The sequence below is a fragment of the Apteryx mantelli genome, chromosome 1 (genome assembly GCF_036417845.1).
Source record: "Apteryx mantelli isolate bAptMan1 chromosome 1, bAptMan1.hap1, whole genome shotgun sequence".
Classification (NCBI taxonomy): Eukaryota; Metazoa; Chordata; class Aves; order Apterygiformes; family Apterygidae; genus Apteryx; species Apteryx mantelli.
The window spans coordinates 184,405,437-184,427,114 of NC_089978.1; the positions used below are offsets into that span (position 1 = coordinate 184,405,437).

The 21,678-nt window shown below is 39.3% G+C and overlaps 1 protein-coding gene across 1 annotated transcript in view; it reads right to left on the bottom strand.

Moving 5' to 3' along the window:
* MSRB3 (methionine sulfoxide reductase B3) overlaps positions 1 to 21,678 on the bottom strand; it is a 95,248-nt gene that overhangs the window by 33,269 nt on the left and 40,301 nt on the right. The window contains 1 exon segment of the mRNA XM_067313933.1: positions 8,814 to 8,842. Coding sequence (XP_067170034.1) covers positions 8,814 to 8,842 — 29 coding nt within the window.

The window sequence follows — 21,678 nt, forward strand, 5'->3', positions numbered from 1 at the left end:
CAGTAGAAAACTGCACAATGATTAACAGGTCTAAGCAAGCATCACAACATTTTTGTCTTTAAGAAATCTAGCTCTGCAGGACACTAAAGATGTCACATCACTGCATGATGCTCACTTGAAAGAGAAATTTGCTGACTAACAAAAATAATTTCCATATAGACCAAACCTATCTGAAACAACTGCACTTCTGACAAACAAAAAAATCCTGAGCCAACTTACTTCACAGTTTATATTATAATTTCACTGAGTACTGCGGTCTCCAACTTCATGTAATAAAACCACGATTTATATAATATTCGTGTCTTCTAGAACTACTTTTGCCAAATTGTTTCTCAAGGACAGACTTTTTTAGCTATCTACAATGAAATAAAAAGTAGAAAAGAAGGTTGTCTCTAATATTCTTAAAAAATGATAAGAAAATTCTCCTAGAAAAATCTGATTAATTTGCTTACATTAATGATATTAAAATTAAAAACCTAAATTGAAGTATTTCTGTTACAGGACCAATTTAAATACATCTGCAAGCTTCTTAGCAAGATCCTCAGAGCAAGACAAGAAAAAAGCAGCAATGATTATTGAAGTATATGAAAGAGGAAAATAGCAAATTGTATTTGTCTTTGTTGATATTATATTCCTAGTTCCTTGAGCAAAGCCCTTTGATGCACAGTTCTTACTACATGCCAAAAGGCAGCACTTCATGAAGTAGTGGCAAAATGAATATGTTTGCTAGCTTACAAGGGTGGAGCATTCTTTAGTAGCTGCCCCATTAATAAGCATACAAACAGGATTTTTTGGAGGAAGGGAAGGAATATACTATTCAAGAGAAACTGCAAAGTAGAAATTAAACAAATTATTCACACAGAAGGATTTAAGTCTGTTGCAAGTCTGATCAAGGCTGCTGGCCTTCAGTTGCTGGATTCAAGGATCTAGTTTGTGGAAATGAACAGGCTTCCTATTAAATTACTTGGACAGCTGAGAAGAATCATGCCAGTGATAGCAAGGAATAGCAGAGTTCAGTTATGAATAAGATGAACAGAGAATGTGGGAAAAAGAGACATCTGCAGTTGCAAAGTCAGTTATAAATTTGGAGTCCTCAGGTAACCGGCTGCCTTCTTTAAAAATCCTAGATAAGCAAGCTTCTCTGCAAGCTTACAATGTTTTTAATCAGCCCTCCACAAATTAAGACACTGTTCTATATATTGAACTAATAGCAATATGAGATATGAAAGCAGGGTGATGATCAGTTATCACAGGTTAGGGCTAGTACTGGCACATAATTCATTGCGATGTAGCAGTTAGATGTCCCAGTCATCTATATTCCTAATCGTGTTGTACTATGGCCCTGAAAACATTCAACAGATGGTTCAGCTTGCATCTGGATTTAAGGCCTCATCCCACTGCTTAACAAATATAACAGGCTGTGCTGTCCAGCCATTGCATCCTTAACGATCTGCTTGTAGAGTTGTTAATGCCAAGAACAAAACAGCATTAACAAGTAATGACAAGTAAGATATTCTGAGTTACTGTTCTGTTTAGGTAGTTGCTCTCTCCCCCGTCTCACTGTGCCAGCTTATGCGCCCCTTCAAGAATGTATACATTGGCGGTGCCCAGAGAGAGGGAAATAATTCTTCATAGTAGTAAGAGATTCTGGAAAGGTCATCTGTCCAAGAACCTCCCATCCAAAAAGCAGTGAAGCAGCCCTTTTCTTCAGTAGCTCTGCTGATTTTGCCACTTTCCGTCTTACAGACTTTGCAAGTAATCCTTTTATGCTTTTAAATCATATACTTTGGTTGTAGAGTGACTGATGAACTTGTTGATTTGATTGTTATGAACATCAAATATCTCTTTTTGCCCCTCGTTCCTTGAACTACTCAGCCTTGCTAAGAAGAAATCAAGAATCACTCTCTCACAGCCTGGATGCAGTTCCTGGATGAAGAAGATGACACTGATAAAGTTTAGGAATTGATTTGGCAATCTGCATTTAGATGTACCATCCAGTCAATAGGTGGATGATTACTAAATACCCTGCTGCTTCAAGGTCTTAAGGTTTCAAGCTAGTTAAGTTTCTTTCAGGCTTCCCTAGTAGCAAGGGTCAGTAAGCGATGCTCACTTTCAAGTTGCTTTTTGGTTTTCATTTCTTTTTTACTCAGGAGGAGAGTTCATTGTGTTCTTAATAGTTGTACTGATGACTTTCATATAATGGATCTGATGACAGGCTAGGGGAAATCAGGGCTGATACTGAGAGTTTGGAAAGTCTCTTGCTGAACATCTGGAAGTGTAGCCAAGAGAAATTTATTAGAGGAAAACATCTGACCATCCCCAGTCTTACAATTTTCTTCAGCTGTTCTCTAACACCTGTGCTGAATCATGTAGCCTAGCAAGTTAGTACATTGTAGGAGCCACATTAAGGGAACTGTAGCAGTAAATACAAGAGGAGACAGAGGAAAGGTTGGGAATTTTTATGGGGATAGAGGGGCAGCAGCACTGTGCAGTGCTGAAGACATGAGGAAACAGACACTCTGGTGGAAAAAACGATATGCGGAAAGGAGAAGCAAACAGCAGAGTCACTAGTTGCCACTGTGATTCCAGACAAGGCAGGCAAAGGAAATTCCAGAAACTGTTGGGGGCTCCTTGTCTTGCTTTGTGCTGGGGCGGCAGGGATCCAACAAAAGCTAGCATCCCCCAGAACAGCCTTTAGCTGCATGGATAGCTGTTATAGCTTAATTCCTGATATTAATCAGAATGTTTTCCAACGTCCTTACCCAAAGAGTGATACAGAATTACATAGTTATGCTGTGTATTTCACTTAATCTGTACACAGGCACAGTTCAGCCAAGAAGGGAGACAGAAGAACTGGTTTTGGAGATGTATCTCTTTTTTGAGAGAAATGCAAAGCTGCCTCAGCAAATGATGAAGAATACAGCTGAAGACAGCTGAAGACCCTGGGACACTCCTCTCTTCTGCCAGGGCACAGATGTGTTTCTACAGCATGGTGCTTCCATGACTATCACTTTGTTACATCCTACAGTCTTTGACTTCCTCTGTGCTACCATCTCAACGACACATATACAATAGAGACTCCACTGGAGTCCAAGGGTGTTGTCTGGGGATTTACCTCCTCCTTTTAATACAAACTCACATTTCTTCCCCTTCACAATCTCACTGCCAGCACTATCACTTGTATATCACGTGGCATGCCTCCACAGTAACATGCATGATATATCAAATAATACAGGAGGTTCCCCAAGAAAACTCCTGCCTTCCTTATAGGCAGTAGGAAACTCACCATTATCATTCATGCTGAGACAACTGCTTGAATTTTTATGATTATTTTTCCATTCCTAAAATGGATTTAACAATGTTCAGTGACAGTTTTTGAGACTGACAAGTTCTGAATGTTAAAAATAGCATTATGATTATCATGACTGATTTTTCTCTTAATTAAAAAGTCCTTCTTTAACTGATATACCAATATAGTTCTTACATTGTCAAACTCACTTTCATCAGCCTGTTATTGCTCTGTACCTACAGCAAACCAGAGCTTCTCAAAATTTGCTAACCAAGCACGTAGACTACACACATTTTAGATAATACTAGAATACTACTAATTAGAACAAAATTGTTTCTACTTTGTTTTTTATGGTCTACTTTGTTCCATAACAAATTCCCCCAAAATTCTTTAAAAAGTATATATCTTTCTTATGATTTTTTTTGCTTCCAAGTATTTTTTTTTAATTTATTTTCAGTACTAGTGAAATTCATCATATTATGACAGGAAAGCAAAATTGTTTCATTTCATAAGATCTTCTAACAGCATGAAGCTAACCCCATGGTCTTTGAGAAAGAAATTCTGCCAGCTATAGATGTATAAAGAATCAGCAGAGAAAAAAGTTTCTCAGACAGAACTGTTAGTCATGATGTGAAGAATGTGTGTCCCCTACAGATGTTATAGCTATTTATAAGATAAATCCCAATCATCAATATAGGAATTTTACAGCCTTCTTTTAAGTTAATTCTCAAGTTCAAATTAATCTTCTTTTGACAATGTTTGCCTAATATTTCAGTGCTGAGCAACATTTCCAGGTTTTTCATTTATAGTGAGCCTACTGGGCACTTTTAAAGCTATATTCCAGACTTTGTACTTGCTTCAAAAGGACTTTTTTAATTCTTCAATATTTCACACATATTTCTAGGAATGGCAAGTGCAATAACTATTGAGAAATGCTTAATAAGGACACGTCTAGACTTGCAAGTTACCTGGAATTAACGTTAGGGGTGAATTTAGAGCACAGGACAGATTCTAGAATAGTTCCCTACATGAACACAACCATTCTAGAATAAAATTATTTCATTCTGAGGTTCAACAGTTAGCTTGAACTGCTTTGAGTAGCATGAGCTAAACTAGAACACAGCATGCTTGCTCCAACATGACAGCGTTTACCCTGTAATTAAAAGACAACTGTGTGCACAGTTGTAAGTGAACATCTTCCCATTGTGAACAGAAAAATACAGAAAAAGAGAGGGAGGAAAGCAGGCAGCGCAACAGTCCTATGTTCATATTTCATGTATCTATATGCTGGTGCTGCTGCTGTATATATATATACATATATATAGTATGTATATGTATACCTATACATATGTATACACATTCACACAGAAACATCCATAAAAATCAAAATAAACAAAGACAAAAAGGAGGCTAACTGTTCTCTAGCTTTTGGCAATCAAAATAATTCTAAGCCTACAGATTTCCAGGCTAAACTTCATAAAGTTATACATATGCAGTTCATAACACAGCATATCTTCCTCAAAAGAGATATTCAATACAAACTTTTATTACAGATATATTTCAAGCAAAAGAAATAGTTTACTGCACATCTACTAGTCTCCTTGGTCAGAATGAGCATCCATGCACTCAGAAATGACTCTCTCCTTCAAAGTCCTGAAGCAGGTATAGCTTTCAGGACACATGCATCCAGAGAATGCAGCTGGTATCTTACCTCCAGGGGCAGGAGTCCTTGGAGGTTGACCTCTCCTTCAGGGACACAGACAAAGGCTTTCTCTTCTTCAGTATATCACACCTCAATAAAACCAGTTTCCCTATGAGAAAATTCTGTTTGTCTAGCCCATTTCATGAATCTAAAACCTTAGTGATTATTTTTTTCCCTTCCTTGACCATAGTAGGTGGCTTTTAACTGCAGAGACAACACAGGTTGCTTGCCACGGTTTTCTCCAATGTTGAGCCATAGATTCTCTTGCTCTAGCTGCCCCTTTTAACTGAGGTTGTTTACCATCTACATAAAGTCTAGAAGTACATCTGCCCCACAGACTGCAGGGTAGAGAAGAAGCACTTCAGCTAGCTGTACCTAAGCAGTCTTGCCATGGTAACAAGTTCCATATGGACTAATTTACCCTCTTCTCAGCAAGGTGAAAATATCTCAGCACACTTTATCTCCTTTCTTCTTCTACAGAGCAGAGAGGATTCAGAGACTGAACATGGAAAGTGAGATGCAGCAACAAGAGTGTCACCTGCTTGCAGACTTGCAGGACCATTGGTTTACTCAGGAACCACAGTCCTGGCAATTCAGAAGAAAATGAGGGACATGAAAATGCCTTAAAGTATCCCTAAGGAACTCAAGGTTGCATAGAGTCATTGGTTTCAAATGGCAGCAGTCTTTATAAAACCAATGCCATATTTGCGCATGTCAAAGGCCTGCATTATGCAGAACATGGTGCTACATAGGGTACTTCATCTGTTCATGCCAGAGGAAGATCTGTTCATGAGGATGCCCCTCATCACCAATCCATCTACTGCCTACCTGCCCTCCCCCATTCACTCAGGGGCAGTAGGAGGGCAGCTGGGCTCATAGCCTGGTTTTGGTTAAAACAGGAAAGGGGATTGCAAAATTTTTGGTGGAGAAACAAAGGAAGTGATGTGATACATGGGGATCTCAATTCAACTGTGGGAAAACTTAATCAGGTGATACATGTTGACTTCATCTTAGTGTCGCATCTCACTGCTCTCACCTGAAATCAGTTGGAAACAAACTATAAACTCTAAGTGCTCACACTATTAGTCTATCAAGAAGAGCTTCTTAGTGGAACAACTGAGCCATAAAGGGAAGGCTGCTGCACAAAGATAATGTTTTTTTTAGTCTTGGGATCTCTGGCCATGAACTTCAGTTTGAGGTTATGAACTCTCTGTGATTTCCCCTTTTTAAAATGCTATTTTAACCATATGTTTTATCTGTTTTTGCTACTATCTTTTAACAACTATATTTGGATGTGAGACTCAAAGGGGTAATAGAGAGCTGATAATAATAGATCGCTAAACCTCAATAATTCTTTGTTCCTAATATAACATTCTGGGGGCAAAGAACAAAGCCAGACCAGGGACACAACCTGGTCACACACAGCCACACACACTGGCAATTCATGATGGATCACCAGGAGAGGGGAACATGTTGCAGAGGTGGCCAGGGTCCCATGACAGGAAAGCCTGAAACTATTCAAACCAAGGACTTTTTCAGGGATTTAGGGGAAGAGATCAAAAACAGAAGATGAAAGTGATGCTCTGCAAAAAAATGAGGAATAAATCTACGAAATTCCTCAGCCCCAGACATTCTCACACTGTATTACTGATGGCATACAAAGCACTTTGAAGTGGAAAGCACAAGGCTGAAAACTCCTGTTGACATTCATGGTGCCCGATGTTGACACTCAGCAAAACAAAGTTAGTTAATCACCTGCTGCAGAGAGTTCTGATGCAAGTCCAGAGAATACTTAGGAGAAGCAAAAAATAGCGGAGATAAAGAAGACCCTGGATCTTTTACTGTTCATTTAGATTTATACATTTTTTCGTGTGGCCAACTATAAATGGTCTTTACTTTCAAATCCTATTACAACCTCTATGAGCTCTGTGCTCTTGGGGAGGCAAATTGTATCAACAAGTGTTCATAAGGCCAGAGCTCCAGCCTTGGAAGAATAACGCTTAAGGAGTACCTTCAGGGAAGGCAGGGAGAGTAACTGTAATCCCGCAGTCTTTGGGCCTTCCAGCACCTCTTTGTGAGACAGTCTGCTCCCAGAACACGCACCAACTCAAGGAAAGAAGCATGTGGAGCCCACACAAATGGAAAAAATTTTTTGAAAAGCACATATTCAACCTACAGAGTCCAATCACAGAGGTCTGGCGACAGCTACTGAGCAGGGGTTTGCCTTAGCTGTGATGGTGCCAAAGATCTTTGTGGAAAAGTTTTATAGATGCTATTCGCTTCCTAGGAAATACCATACCCCTGCCTTCACTGCCAAGCTTGTCACCTCAGGAGAATGGCAGGCAGAATACAGCACATAGCTAGAGCGCTGCTTCAAAAGAAAAAGCCAGAAAACAAGAGCCCCTGACTGTAGCTTAATCCACAGAGCAAATGGAAGTTCTGCAGAGAACATTTTCACCCCAACAGAAAAGTGAACTGTTTGACATCTGCTCCATACCATAGTTCTGGCGACTTTATTAAAAAAAAAGAAGTGGGTGATGGCCAAAAGTGTGTGAAGCTATCCTCCCCTTGTAAAACTGTATTGTCAAGATCTAAGAAGCAACCTTAGCATGTAGTTCATTCAAGCAATATTTAAACTGAGTAACCTCAAACTCACAGATTAAAATCACAATAGAAGCAAGATTACTCAAGTATACAAGAAATAGGAACTGGTTCTATAAATGCTTTCTGCTGTAGATTTCACTCCCATAGAGCTCCAAAGATAAAATCTACTGTGGAAAGAAAAGGAAGAATAATACCTCACAGTGCAAACCCAAATCATGCTTTAACTGGGATAAAAGGAAACTATTTCATAAATGCTCTGATTAATATATATTGTAAAATTCGTATCATTATAAGCAACTGCAATCACTGCATTAGGTAAATCCTATAAAGATAACATTGGCCTAAGTAAAAGATTGCCATAATAATATCAGATTTTCTGTTTAAAATAGTCTTATCATCCTAACACAAAATTTATTTTGAATGACCTTTTCAGGCAATGGACATGTCAGCTGGTTTCAGGATGACAGGCTATTCTTAATGTACTACTGTTTAACTTTAAGGAACACCCAAGAACAGTTAACTGTGCAAGTAACAGTCTGGTATTAGGACCTCCGTTTTTCCCCAACTGTTTCCCTGTTTGCTGTCCTGTGTTTTTTGTCTTGTTAGATACACATTAACTTGTTAGACTGACCTTCATTTCCCTCCCAATCCCAACAACACATTAAAATTCTTTAAAAAGACAACTTGAGAGAGATTGCCTTTTGCAAAACCTCCTAGAGAGAACTCTACAGACTGGTCTGGCATACATTGTGTACATGCATCTGTCACGAAAATTTGATGACAAATCATCTGCTTCCTGACAGATAGGCTGCACTGACTTCAAATTTCCATGAAAGGTCTTTGTCCACCAGGAAGAAAAATATTCTTCTTTAAAGCAGTGATCATTCTCAAACTTCACTTCAATCCTCCATTTGCTTTAGTTTGCATTATCATTTATTTGCACTATAATTTTTTTGGATCAATTAAAGCCTGTCACAAGATACATCATCCTGATCATCTTTGGGGAAAAAGTAAGAAGACAGGAACTAATGAAGGGAATGAAAGCAAAGGTTTCAGCAGTAATAATGCTGGTTTTAGATGGTGAGAAGTGAAGATCCTTTTTAAGACTGACCTACCCCAGTCTGTTTAAAATTAAATTGAACTTGAACTGATAAACTACTCTTCTGAGATTAACCTGAGTAGTATACATTCAGCAAAACACTGAAAATCTAAACATACCTGAATTGGAGTCAAACTTTGTTTCTGACCTGCAAAGGAAAATAAAAAGATCATAAGTTACAAGAACTGCTTTATGCTATAAAAGTCATTTGACAGACTGACCCCCCACCCTGCAAATATTGTATTAAACAAGATAGTTTCCCTATGTATGTTAATATTTGATACATTCAAGGACATTTGATCCCTAGTAATAAGTATTATCTTTGATATTTTGATTTTCTTACAAAGTACATCTACAGAGAAGATTTTTTAAAAGACAAATCACAAAATGAATGCAGAAAATAGAATATAAATTTGAAAACAGGATTAAGTTACATGCTGTGAATCATAACAGTTGTTCATATGAAATAAATACTTTTTCATTCATTTTCATTTTTAAAAAGTCATTAGCAGAATTTAATTTATTCATGAATGTTTCCAATCTATTTTTGAAGCAGATACCGTTTCATTAACATCATATGTATTGTATCCAGTGATCTGTACTTAGTTGAACAACATCCAATGAGGGTTTTGTTTGTGTGTCTCTTTAATTTACTCACTCTGTACATATGAATAAGTGGCTTGATTTTCTTAAAAGTGGAAAGTGGTGGGGGGAGGTGGAAAAGAGGGAGAGAGAAAGGGAGCCAGACCTAAATTTTAACTTGTTTTAAAGTCTCTGCAAAAAGACAATGATGTGAGCATTATGCACCATTAGCTTTGGTCGTGCACTGCAGATTTTTCCCTCTCTAACAAGTAGTGTTTTCTTCTAAGGGCTTAGCACTTAGCAAATGAACCCTATAACCTGTATATTTAATAAAGGGGAAAAAAAATTAGCTCTTGTGGGAACATCATGTTTCAGATATAGGTTAATAATACTTGTAAATGTAGAAGCCTTTGAAGATCTCAATTCAACTGTGGGAAAACTTAAGTTGGGTAATTACTCTCAAGATGCTGCTGATGTGCTGTCAAGCAGAATTAACCCTATGACTAGGCCTATCTACACAATCTGCTATAAGACAGCATTGTCTATATCTAGCTCTCAAACCAATTAGTGGGCATGTTCCAGCCAGATTTATATTGCACCCTAACAATCAGTTGTACACATGTTCACGCCTGTCACAGCAGGATACAAGGTCTGACCAGCGGGAGTTTTGTTAAAGGATATTACGTTGGCAGGAAAACGCATTTCCCCAGAAATTCTAAGTAGGAAGTAAAATGTTGGATCCTTTTAGGCTGTATCAGGGAGTGGATGTATCTTTGGAATTTACAGCCCTTCCTTTGGCAAAAAATAACTGAAACTCAAGAACTAAGCATAGATTTGTTTTCTTCTTTTATTTTATAAGTTTGTACATGCAGGTGTATGCCGGTGTATTTTACACATATTCTATATATTTGCATAACTGGCATCCTAGTCCTATAGCAAGGATCTACAATACAGTAAACGAACATCAAATCAATCACAGTCAAGAAAAATGAACAAGCCCACACTATTCATGTAAACAGTTAAAGCCGTCAAAAAGGAAACAACTCCCTTCTCTCCTCCTGTTTGCTCATTCTCCACCTACTCCATTTCTCATTGTCTTTTATGTTTTAAATAAAACTGTCATGTGGTAAAAAGACAGAATGGTAAAACATTCTCTCTCTCCTGGGTTATCTATGTAATTGATATTTATAAATATAGTATAAATACCAAAAGCACTGAACAAAGAAAGTATGTTGCTGACCTGCCTTCAAAATTAACACTGCCAGTAACCTCCCTGGTCACCAGTCCATGCTGCTGCTTGGGAATGTATTTCAGTTCGTATCGATGCGTAGCGGGATAAAGGGCCCACCCTACAAAAAGGTGTCTGCCAGTAACTACGGGGAATTCCATGGAGCTCAAGTCAAAGATACTGTGCCATGTAAAGCTGCTTACTCAGTGTTATTTACAATATTTTCCTCAAGCAGCAGTTTATCTGCCTAGACTGCTCCCTCTTGCTCATCACTGTATCATCAATGCCTCAGCTACCTATATTTGTTTCAATAGATTTGGCCTCAAAACAGCAAATAAAGCTGGGTGTCATTGGCTGAGACAGAATTATCTGCTAAGTCTTTAGCAGTAGATTAAATGGGGCTAGGACATGGGCAGCACAATCAAATTTTTCCTGTCTAAATTCTCGATATTTGGTATTAGTTAGTCAAACAAAGACCCCAGTTCTCAGCCTGCATGGGTGAAAAACTAGACAAAAAAACCTGTACCTGAATATTCTTTCTATCAAGTTGTTGGCTACATTTCACATCTCCTGCTCACCCCTCCGACAGCCCTCTGGCCTTTCACAAAAACCTTCACAAGATGTTGATGCAGAACAGAAGTACTGACATTTCAATCTTTTTCAGGCAAGGAGAGTTTCCCTCCCAGCTCTATTTAAACATCACCTACCACACAGTCGAACTTCCAGCTTTATAAAATACACATAGGACCTTGTAAGTATTCTTCTTTGTTTTTTAACTGAACCATAATTGCGCAATAAACCAATAGAAGGTGAATTACCTCACCATTTATCTCTATTCATCTATTAATTTTTTGGCAACAGACACATTACTCTTCAGCCTGATTAGCCTGTACTACCAAGCGCCTTCTGCTGCAGGCTTTGTTTTTCTTCTGTTGAAACATGTTTCATGGCACGGCCCTGCATAGGCACCATCCTGACCTAGGATGCCACATGCCACGCAAGGTTGGGCTAGTGACCTTCAGTTCACCTTGCCACGGACACAAGCGCTCCGACGTGGGGCATCGGCGACTGGCCCTGGGCGAAGATGGCAGAGTAGGTGGGGAGGAGGGGTCACAAGGGTCACCGGGCAGTGTAATGAGCACCAAAGCTCTAAACAGTCATAAATTACTGGACAACAAATCAGGAAGCTGATACAGGGCGATAAATGAATAGAACTTTGTCTGGCAACAGCAGAATAGCCACAAAAGAAAACACAACATGGGAGGTAGCACTGGGAGCCATCTGAGAGGAGGGTCACCCTTGTTATGGTCACCATGTCACCTTGGGAAAACAACGCAAAATTTAGGGCACAATAGTACAGAAATTGTTAAGATCTAAGAAAGGCATAGGAGAAAGGGGGGAAGATAATGAAGAGTCTTTGGCATTGCAAATAAGCAACAACTAACAGATGAGAGAGAAGTATTTCACAAGAATGTAATGTGTTCAAACATCATCAAGGAGAGTGTGCAGAGAGAAATCCTTATAGTTAGAAATCAGAAATAAAATCTTGACCTACTTGAAGCAATAGCAAAGCTTCCAGTAATTTCAATGGAATCAGCATTTTCCTCTAGATCTTCTAGTATTTACATCTTTCTATTTACAGTACACTAGACAAAGCTATCAGAAACTAGTTGCACGCAGGTGTTAAAAATACGCAACTAAAAAAAAAGCCAATAAAATAAGGAGAATAAAATTAAATACCAAAAGTAAAAGTACCAAAGGCATGTTCCGCTACAAACAAAAACATTCCCTCTACCTCCTTTATATTTTTAAAGCTAATTTAACTAAAAGGAAAAACTCCTCTCTACATTGTTATCATTGTATGTACTCTGATATTCGACCTCAGCATCCCGCCAGACAATATGCACCTTACAGAGCCAGGCACTGACTTTACAAACTGTCTTTTATCATTTATTACATCAAGAGAGAAAAACAAAGAATAGCTCTGTGCATGTTTTCTTTGCTTTTGCCCTGTGGGAGTATTCTGGAAGTCAGGGAATCATTCAGAAATATGTTTGGAAAGGCAGTTATATGAATAAAGATAGTAAAAAAACATTTATAAAGTGCTTTCCATTTCCAACTGTGATATGACTCAAACACATACAACACATGTGGGAACACAGACGCCAAGCAGCTCAACTACCAACACATGGAAGTATGGAAGCATGGAAGTACTGGGCCCCTGGAAAGATTTAGCCAAGGGCAAGGTGCCGAAATACTTTTAAAGATCCCAGAGAGAACTAAATCAAACACAAACAATAAAATATATGATGGTCACTTTATCTGTACTGTAAAGAGGTAGCAGATTTGGACCTGTATCTTTCAAAAGGCACTGTAAACCTGATGTTCAGAATGCCAACTGATGAGAAAGAAAAAGATAATGCTAATCACTGTATGTTCTTGTACTGTGAATTTTCTAATACTGCCTTCCCAAGTATGATTGAACTACAATTGTTCAGTGCCACATACTACAGAATGACCAGATACACCACAGTTAAAGCTAATACAGATCTGCAGTTTGTCAGTGGAGTAGGCTTTTGGTAAAGAGAGGGGGAAGCGGACTTGCTGCAGAATCTCTGCCCTTACATTACAACTTTGGCTTTTTCTTTCGCCCTTCTCAATGCAGTTTTTATTAGTTTCAGGTTTTGTTGAAGCAAAATAAACATTCGAAACAGATTCTGAAGGTACCACAGCTCTCAGAAAGCACTTGATGAAATCTCTGTAGTTCTGATCTTTATAACAATTCCTTCCTTTGCAATACTAAGAGAGCCACTGACTCTTTTGGACTTTCTTTCACCTTTGCACTAGCATTTTATAGCAGGTTGTTCCTTTGCAAGGTCTTGCTTCAAGAATGCTAAACACAGCATTGGTAGGGGCAAACATTCAAAACACTACTCCCCTCTGAAAAAGACTTTGACTGAATATGATCTGTCGCAATTGTAAAGATAATAGCTGCAACTTTGATACACTTTTTTTTTCAAAGAAATTTTATTTCATAGTGGCATCGGCAGTCTGCTGAAGAGACAGGGATCCTAGCAGGTTCCTGAGGCAATCCAAGCCAACCAGTGTCCCAGCCCAGGTGACTAAACAGAATAAAATCATTCCTCTCTCTTTCCAGTTTGTCCCCAACAGTACAGACAATTCTGAGTTGGGGTATGAGCATTCTTGGCTATGGTGTTGTTAATAAGCTAAACAAGGCCAGGACACAACTGTTCAGTTGTGAACATGTCCCTGGACACTGCGTTGGCCCATATCATATTACAAACTAGCACTCACCTAAGCAGGAGCTAGGCAAGATGCAGGAGAGACACGGGCAAGGGACCATTCCCCACAAGCAGATGGACCAGGCCACTCTGTTTCGGAGGAAAGGAGAATTTAGCCCTACAGACAAGAGCCATGCTGTGTCACTTGCCTTTATGCCCAGAGAACAGGCCTTTGTTCATGCTGTTTACATGTATGGACATAGCTCTTGTCTTTTCAAAGCACAAACTGTTAAATGAAAATGTTCACTAATCTTATTCATGAGCACAAGCTCCAAGTAACAAGGCAAGTTTCCAGAAAGAAAAAAATGCAGAAGTATTCCAATGTAAAAATTAATACCTGATGTAACTATATAGGAATTTATGAGATCTTCATCATGAAGGAATTTGAGAAGCCCCTGACCATTAAGCACCAAGTAGTTCCTTGGGCAGCTGAACTAGCAAAGCAGGGTATCCTGCTGGTTTGTGGCCAGTGGGGAGATTCTGTGGTGTCTGATATGGTGAAACTTCTCATAGATATTTCCCAAAGTTGGACATTCATAATGTCTCTCTCTCTTCCACCTTCATGTGGATTTTTCTGGTATAATACAATAATATATATATTATTTAAAATAATATTGTCTGGTATAATCTAATAATATACTTGAACTCTTGTTCAGGCCTCCCCTCAGAGGTGGCGTGAATGGGATCTCTCTCTTGATTTCATGGAACTTATAAGAACTTACTATCTCTGAGGTTTAATATCTATTTCCCTGTCAAATTTAGCTGAAATTGGCCAGTAGATTCAATAATAAGGTTTTCTTATTCCGAAAGTATTGACACACAGCATGATTCCGTGAGCCTTACTTCCTTAGGAAGCCTGGTTAAAAATTAATTTTTAATCTCCCTTTCCTAAACTACAAAAAAAAAAAATTGATTCACTGTGGATGGATGCTGTAATAATTTCTATTCTGCATACTGATGAAAAGTCAAATTGAAAGAAAGTATTTCGATACCTTGTTAGTCAGTGAGTGGACTTGGGTGAGTTCCGGCCAGAGTTTATTTTAATGTGACAGTTATAAAAATATAAAAATAGAAACCTACAGCTTCTGTAGTCATATTCCATGTCAATTCACTGTACCTGATTTTTACTTTAGGTATATACATACACACAGTAAAGCATAACATGGAATAAGACCAACTTTCTTCCAAGAAGGGTGACTGATGCACAATCAATACAAAGGAATGTCAATTTATAGTAGGGGAAATCAAATACTAAACTTAAAAGTTTACAAATAACACAATGAAATTTTACAGTCAAAATATCTATGAAATTCTTAATAAAATCAGTGGAAGTCACCTATACATATCCTTAGGATTATGGAAATCTTTGCATTTATTTCCTCTTATTCCTAAATACTTTCAACAGGGATTTGCAGTACTGTAGATTCAGCAGTGCTCAGCAGTAAGTAAATCAAAACAATCTCACAGGCTTGTCTCAGTGAGGCCTTGAAATATTTAAAACATTACATTTCAAGTCTTCCCCTTTTCCTTCTTTTTTGATCCCTAATACTCACCTTCTATCTACCTCCTAAGAAATCTTTTACCTTCTGGAAATCACACTTGTTGAAATGTCCTCTGCCTAGCAAACTGAGATCCCTGATATTACTGTTCTAGTTCTGACTGCTGAGAACAGTTGTAGCTAGGAAACACAAGCAAAAGGAAACCCCATGTTTACTGCTGTACTGGCTTGTAGCTGGCAGCCTCATCCTACTTGCTCCTTGCACAGTCAACATTAGGCTGTTTTTGCAGCCTAATGCAGTAGCTTGGAGGATGCCTTACCACTTACTACATTTGTGGGCAGCAACCAGCTAACTATGACAGAGCTGATCTACTGGAAAACCAAGACCATGTGGCTTGTGGATCAAGGAAAAGATGAGATGAAATGTTTTTTGTTTTTTTTAAATTAGCTCTCCCTGTCCTAATCCTAAAGCGGAAATCTTCCAGAGTTCAGTACTTATATGAGGGGAGTAAAATGAACATTGAGAATCAGCCAAGAAGCTGCCAGCTAAAGTATATTAAAAATTACCCATGAGCTGATTAGAAGTGCAGAATCATCTATTTGTTATAATGACTGCAACTCCTCTGCGCCGCACTTGCCAAACACACAGTGAATGGAGTCTTTCCCCATGAGCTCTGCAGCTGTGGCCAGCGAATGCCATCCCCCAAGCCTGGGCTGCAGCAGCTGCAGGCCTTGGATCTGCCCAGCCTCTGAACTAAAGGACACAAATGTGCAATTCTTTCACTGAGGAGCTCTTGAGGACCTAGAGGATAAACTGCTCTTCCAAACAGCCACAGAAATTTGTAGCTGCCAGTTGAAGCTCCAGGAACAGCACACTGCTACAGCTGCTGGGCTGACTCTCGCAGTCATGGGCTTGCCTGAAGCGGGTTCATCTGCTGGCACCAAAAGTGAGCATGCAGCAGCGCACCATCCGTGCTCCCACACACCAGTAGCTTCCCTCGGAAAATGCTCGCAGGCGGTGCATTTCTCACCAGCCTCTTGCATAAAGCCATTCCTGCCCACCAGACAATTCAATGCTGCCTCTGCTTCATTAGGCACTCAGGTGCCTGAGGGGACCTGCATTTTAAATCACACAGAGCCTTCCCTTAACTCTGCTTTCCCACAGGCATTAGAGCTACTATCTAGAATTGGAAAAAAATGAAAGACTTTTTGGAATCATAACAAAGATTTTGGTCTTGAGTTCAGCCTCTCCTTTTCTTGTTCCAGGCTGTCCACATTCCCTCTGTCTTTCCATGAGAGGCCTATGAGGGTATGTACAGTTCTTGCAGGTAAAAGAAGCATTGATTTAAACCTGTAAGGTTTTCTGTGATTGAGTTTTCACAAGTTGCCCAAACCTTTAACACCTTTCTTCCCATTTAGAAAGCCTCTTTCATGAGTTTACAGAGAATTTGGATTCCTTCTCCTATTCCTCCAAAAGGCTGCACTCTACCAAACCAGGACTGCTTTTCAGGGCATAACAGGGATACTATGAAATTAATCTTGCGAAGCAAGGCTGGCATGCTGTTGGCTCTGGTGTGTTCACACCAGTGAAAACAAGATGCAGTCAGAGCAGGTCTGCATTTGGTGAGGGGGAACAGCTTCCAGTAGGGGCCATGTGCTGCCACCTTCTCCTGGCTTGGTGCAGGATTTCACGGTTTTCATGATCACAGGACTGCCTAAACTAATCCAACACATAAAACTGATCACAACTCAGGTTCAGTGTTCAGGTAGGTTTAGATGTAGAGGATACTAATAGGTTGTATTCAAAGAGCAACTTCATAAAGTGGCAAAATACATTCATATTGATGGTCCACCCTCAGAGGCGAATTGAACCTCCAGGTTGTAGATGGCTCTGAGGAAGACGAGCACTCTGCTATCTTCATTTCTGTTGAGACAATCAGGAATGCATAACAATTTGTCATTCACCAGTGACAGAGTAGACTTCAAACAAAAGTCGGTTTCAACCATAAACTGATGAAGCAAGAGGAAACCACTGCTTGATGATACGAGCTTTTCTGATTTTTAACTCTTATCAGTCTTTTCTGAGGGAGAGTCACAAAAACTGTAGAAGTTCATGCAAGTTTTAAGGTCACAAGACCTATTACAAATCTGGATTTGGAGTGAGAACTGTTTAGTAACACTGCCTGCTGACCAAGTCCTACACTGGTAAGAGCTAACCTACTCCAAACTGAATTTATTAAACAGAACCAGCTATTTTTGACACATGGAACTACAAATTTTGTTAGGAGACTAAGTCAGTCACAGTGGGTAAAGTTGCTCAAGTAGTTCTATTTGGTCTTACTACCGACACTATGGCAAAGTCATTTCTTAGGGGCTCTCTTAGCTAGATAGCCAGTGCTGATTTGTCATTTGACCTGCTCAAAGGATATAAAGTCAATTAAGGAGGCTGGTGAGTACTACGTGCTAACAGTACTTGCTATTTACTCAATACTAAAATTTCCATTATGTCTGATCTGAGTGAGAAGAGGAACATATAATGTCTTTCTGAAGGCAATGGGACTTGGCTGATTTAGACTAATTTGAGTAAGACCATAATGTGGGGTGGTCACTTGCTGCAGCTGCCAAACCTTGGCAAGGCCAACAGTTGTGTTCTCAATGAACACAATGAAGGCAATGCAGCTACCATTTGTAATTCCTGTTTGCAAACACTGAGCACACCCTATGGGATCCAGACCTGTACAAAACAAATGCACATGTTTTTCCCTCGCAGGAAGAGGAGGAAGAGCTGGGAAGACAAGTTCCTTCCTCCAGCTTGCAAGGAGGTGCTTTGCATCCTAGAAGGTGACACCAGAAATATCTGTATCCTTCTTGTTTCTTATTGACTAGTTGAGGTAACTGCTCTTGGCTTTCTGTTTCTGTGAATCCCATTCCTGGGCACCCAGGCACTGCAGAGGGAGCCCAAGATACCTAAGCCAAGACGGTAGATTTTACAAAGCAGCAAGACCTCTAACAGCATTTAGCACTTGTGGTAGGGAAATACTTTTGTAGATCTAGCCTGGTGATTGAGATCCTCCCTTAAGTTACAGGCACAGAGTGGCACAATTCTCATGGCATTGCAGTATTGCCCAAGCACATTTTACTTTTCTAATGATTTACTTTTGGATGTCTAAGAGATGTTGAGAAGTCCACAAAGATAAAGTTCCACGAAAATCAAATAAATACATGACATGAATAAGGATGTAGCTATTTCTTTTGGTGCATGTTCAGGATAGCCAACACCATTACTGAGAATTCCTTACAGGAAGCAATAAAGGCAACAGTGGGTGATTTATTAAGACTTGGCAACTCTTTCTTTGGCCCTAAAAATTGGAAACTGACAGAACAATAATATTTCTTTTTTAAAAGGAAGTCATTCTCTTAGGCTTCCCAGTTCAACCCATCCACACTACATCTTTCTCACACAGTCTTGTATATGGCCAAGAACATGACTGTAGTTTATTAAATACTGAATAGTTTCTCTTCTATGGAAACAGTGCAAGTCACGGATATACTTCACTCAGATCCATTATGACCTCTTCTTGCCATGGTTGTGGACAGAATGGTATTTTTGCATAATATATAAGAAAATTCCTTGAAAAATTAAGAGTAGGTACAATCCTTCAAATACACTTGGCCCTTAGAAAACATAGCTGTCTCTCTCTGTAAACTGACATGAAGACACACAACCTTGCCCTGGAGGCTGTCCAACCATGATAAACAAGGCACACAAAAACTTAACACAATCAGGTATAGCTCATGAGCACTAAATATTTTTTTCTTTGGTGGGTTAGCTTTCTGTCAGATCGATTTGCTGCATCAAGACACACTGCAGCCACACTATGGCTAGGTCCAATAAAGGGGAAACCATGAAAAAAAGCCTAGAGAATGGTGGGGGGGGAGCAGGGTTGCCCCTTTTAGCACAAGCCAGCAATTAGATTGGAGTAAGTGTAACACAAAACCACACCAGGGCTGTTTTGCAGGAAAGGAGGTTCTTGAGATTAGTTTATTGTCTCTCTCATTTATTGCTTTCTTTAGGCAGCTGCATTGGGATGTAGGAGACTGTCTGGTGTGAAAGTTCAGAGATAGAATAATTAGATTCAATGACATGATTACGGATTTTATGTGTGAGCCACCTTTGATTGTGGAAAAAGTTAAAGCATGTCCTCCATAAAGCTTGGGTGTTTCTCATAACACTAGTACAAGTAGGTAGATGAAGAGATGTTAAATTCCTAATTGTTTCTTTTATCTTTCCTGTGATAGAGACAGAGTTCTGTTTTTAAGACATACCAAAAAACAGGTCTTTCATCTGGAGTGTAAAATTCATGTGTTCCCTGACCTCGTATGTCACATGGTAATGAAACAACATAAATCAGAAATGTTAAAAGTTGAAGTTTGTTAATATTACTGCTGAAGCTCCAGTCTCCTTCCCGGTTAAACTGACAAGTCCGTAGTCCAAATATATATATTTACAGATTACAACGACACAAAGAAAAAAATTAATGGACACCCAATGAGAACCAAATGGAAATGCAAGTTTCAGATGATTATCTGGAAAATTTAAAAAAAGAACTATTTGCATGTATTTTAACTGGGCTATGGACCTTCTTTCTATTGTACTACCATCTTACTCCTAAGATTTAGTAAATAACACACATTTTAAATTTTCTTACCAACATTTTCTCCCCACTTCTTCTGGGCTGAAGCAGTCATCAAGATACAGGAATGAATCTTCCCTAGTTGAAGAATTTGTTATGTTTTGATATTTTGAGTATGAGACCAAGGATTCTGACCTGCCAGTTCTTGAGAATGCTGCAAAACATTTGTATACTTCTGCATGATGACACTGAGGTTACTGCTTGTACATATTAGTTTTTGCCACTAATTCCAGGGCTAGAATATTTTGGAAGTGTGAGATCATTGACTGCATTGTGTATCTTGTGTTCAGACTGCATAGATCAACAGTGCACTGAAGTCAATGGCTTCCATCACTGAGGATTTGGATGGAGAAGACAGAATTGTCTTCATGGCAACAATGCCAAGGCAGGTTTTGTTGAGCTCAGAGAGTTGCCCACCATGGATCTTGCAGGTGAGAGTAGATTTACCAGGGTTCCTGCTTATACTGCAATAGCTGCATTTATACTGCACTGTGCACTCTATTTTATGTAATGGAAAAGACCCCACTACCACTCCTCACCTACCTGGCTGTATCTGGCCCTACAGACAAAATGGATGGGCCTCCCATAATTCTCTCCGTTTGTTCCCATACTTGTCACCCTCTTCAGAGCAACTGGCTGAATTTGATGGAGATCTGAGGTGGTGAGAGCTCATGTCATAAAACAACACAAAGACTTCTGGGAGATTGGACTAAGGCCAGTCCTGGCCTTGGGACACAATTAGCATGGCTTTTTCAGGTGCCCACTGGCCTGGGATTTATTAAAAAAAAACAAAAAAATCTCTTTCCTCCTCTATCCTCCCATAAAATCAATGGGGAGTCTCCAAGAGAATCTGAAAAGAGGGACACTTCCACATAGCTCATTTCACACAGAGAAATCCAACTCATTACCTTTAATTCAAAGAAGTCAAGACTACGCCAAAGTACACTGCACATTTAAGATAATCACAGGTAAATCTCATATTGCAGGTTTTTTCCCATAGAAAACAGATTGTGAAAGCAACTGGAAAGCATTTATATGAACTACTGCTGTCCAAATCTCACCTTGCAAAAAATCTTCTCTTTCTTCAGCAGATGATAGAAAGGAACCCAGTCCTGAAGGTTCAAGGTGAAATCTTGGCTCCATTGTATTCATTTGCCAAATGTGAATTGACTTCAACAGAGCTAGGATTTCCCCCATAAAGATTTAGCCATAGTAAGCAAGAGAATGTCTAAATAGCAGAGTAGAAAAACAGACTATACACCCCTCCTTTGTACCCCCAAGACAAGCACCACAGTAACACATATCATGAGAACATGGCCTTGGCAGAGTTCATAATAATCAGCTTTCCAACTCAAAAAATGCACGTTATGACTGGAGTTTGTGTTGGTGATCCTAACAGAGAAATCAAACATAACAGAGATGGAGTGTTTCTTTCATCTTTACAGACAGTCTCTTGAGAACAACTATCACTGCCAAGTCTGCTGATTCTGGAGCTACATCAATTTTATTTTTCTTTGTAACCTACTACTGACCCAATTTTGTCTACTGTTAGTGCTATCCTGACCATCCTGCTTCATGCTGCTGTAAAGGTCTCTCTTCAACTGAGAAGGACTGAGCCAGTGTGAACTCAAGGAAAAAGAAGCAAGAAATGAAATTCTCCATCAGAATGAAGAAAAATGG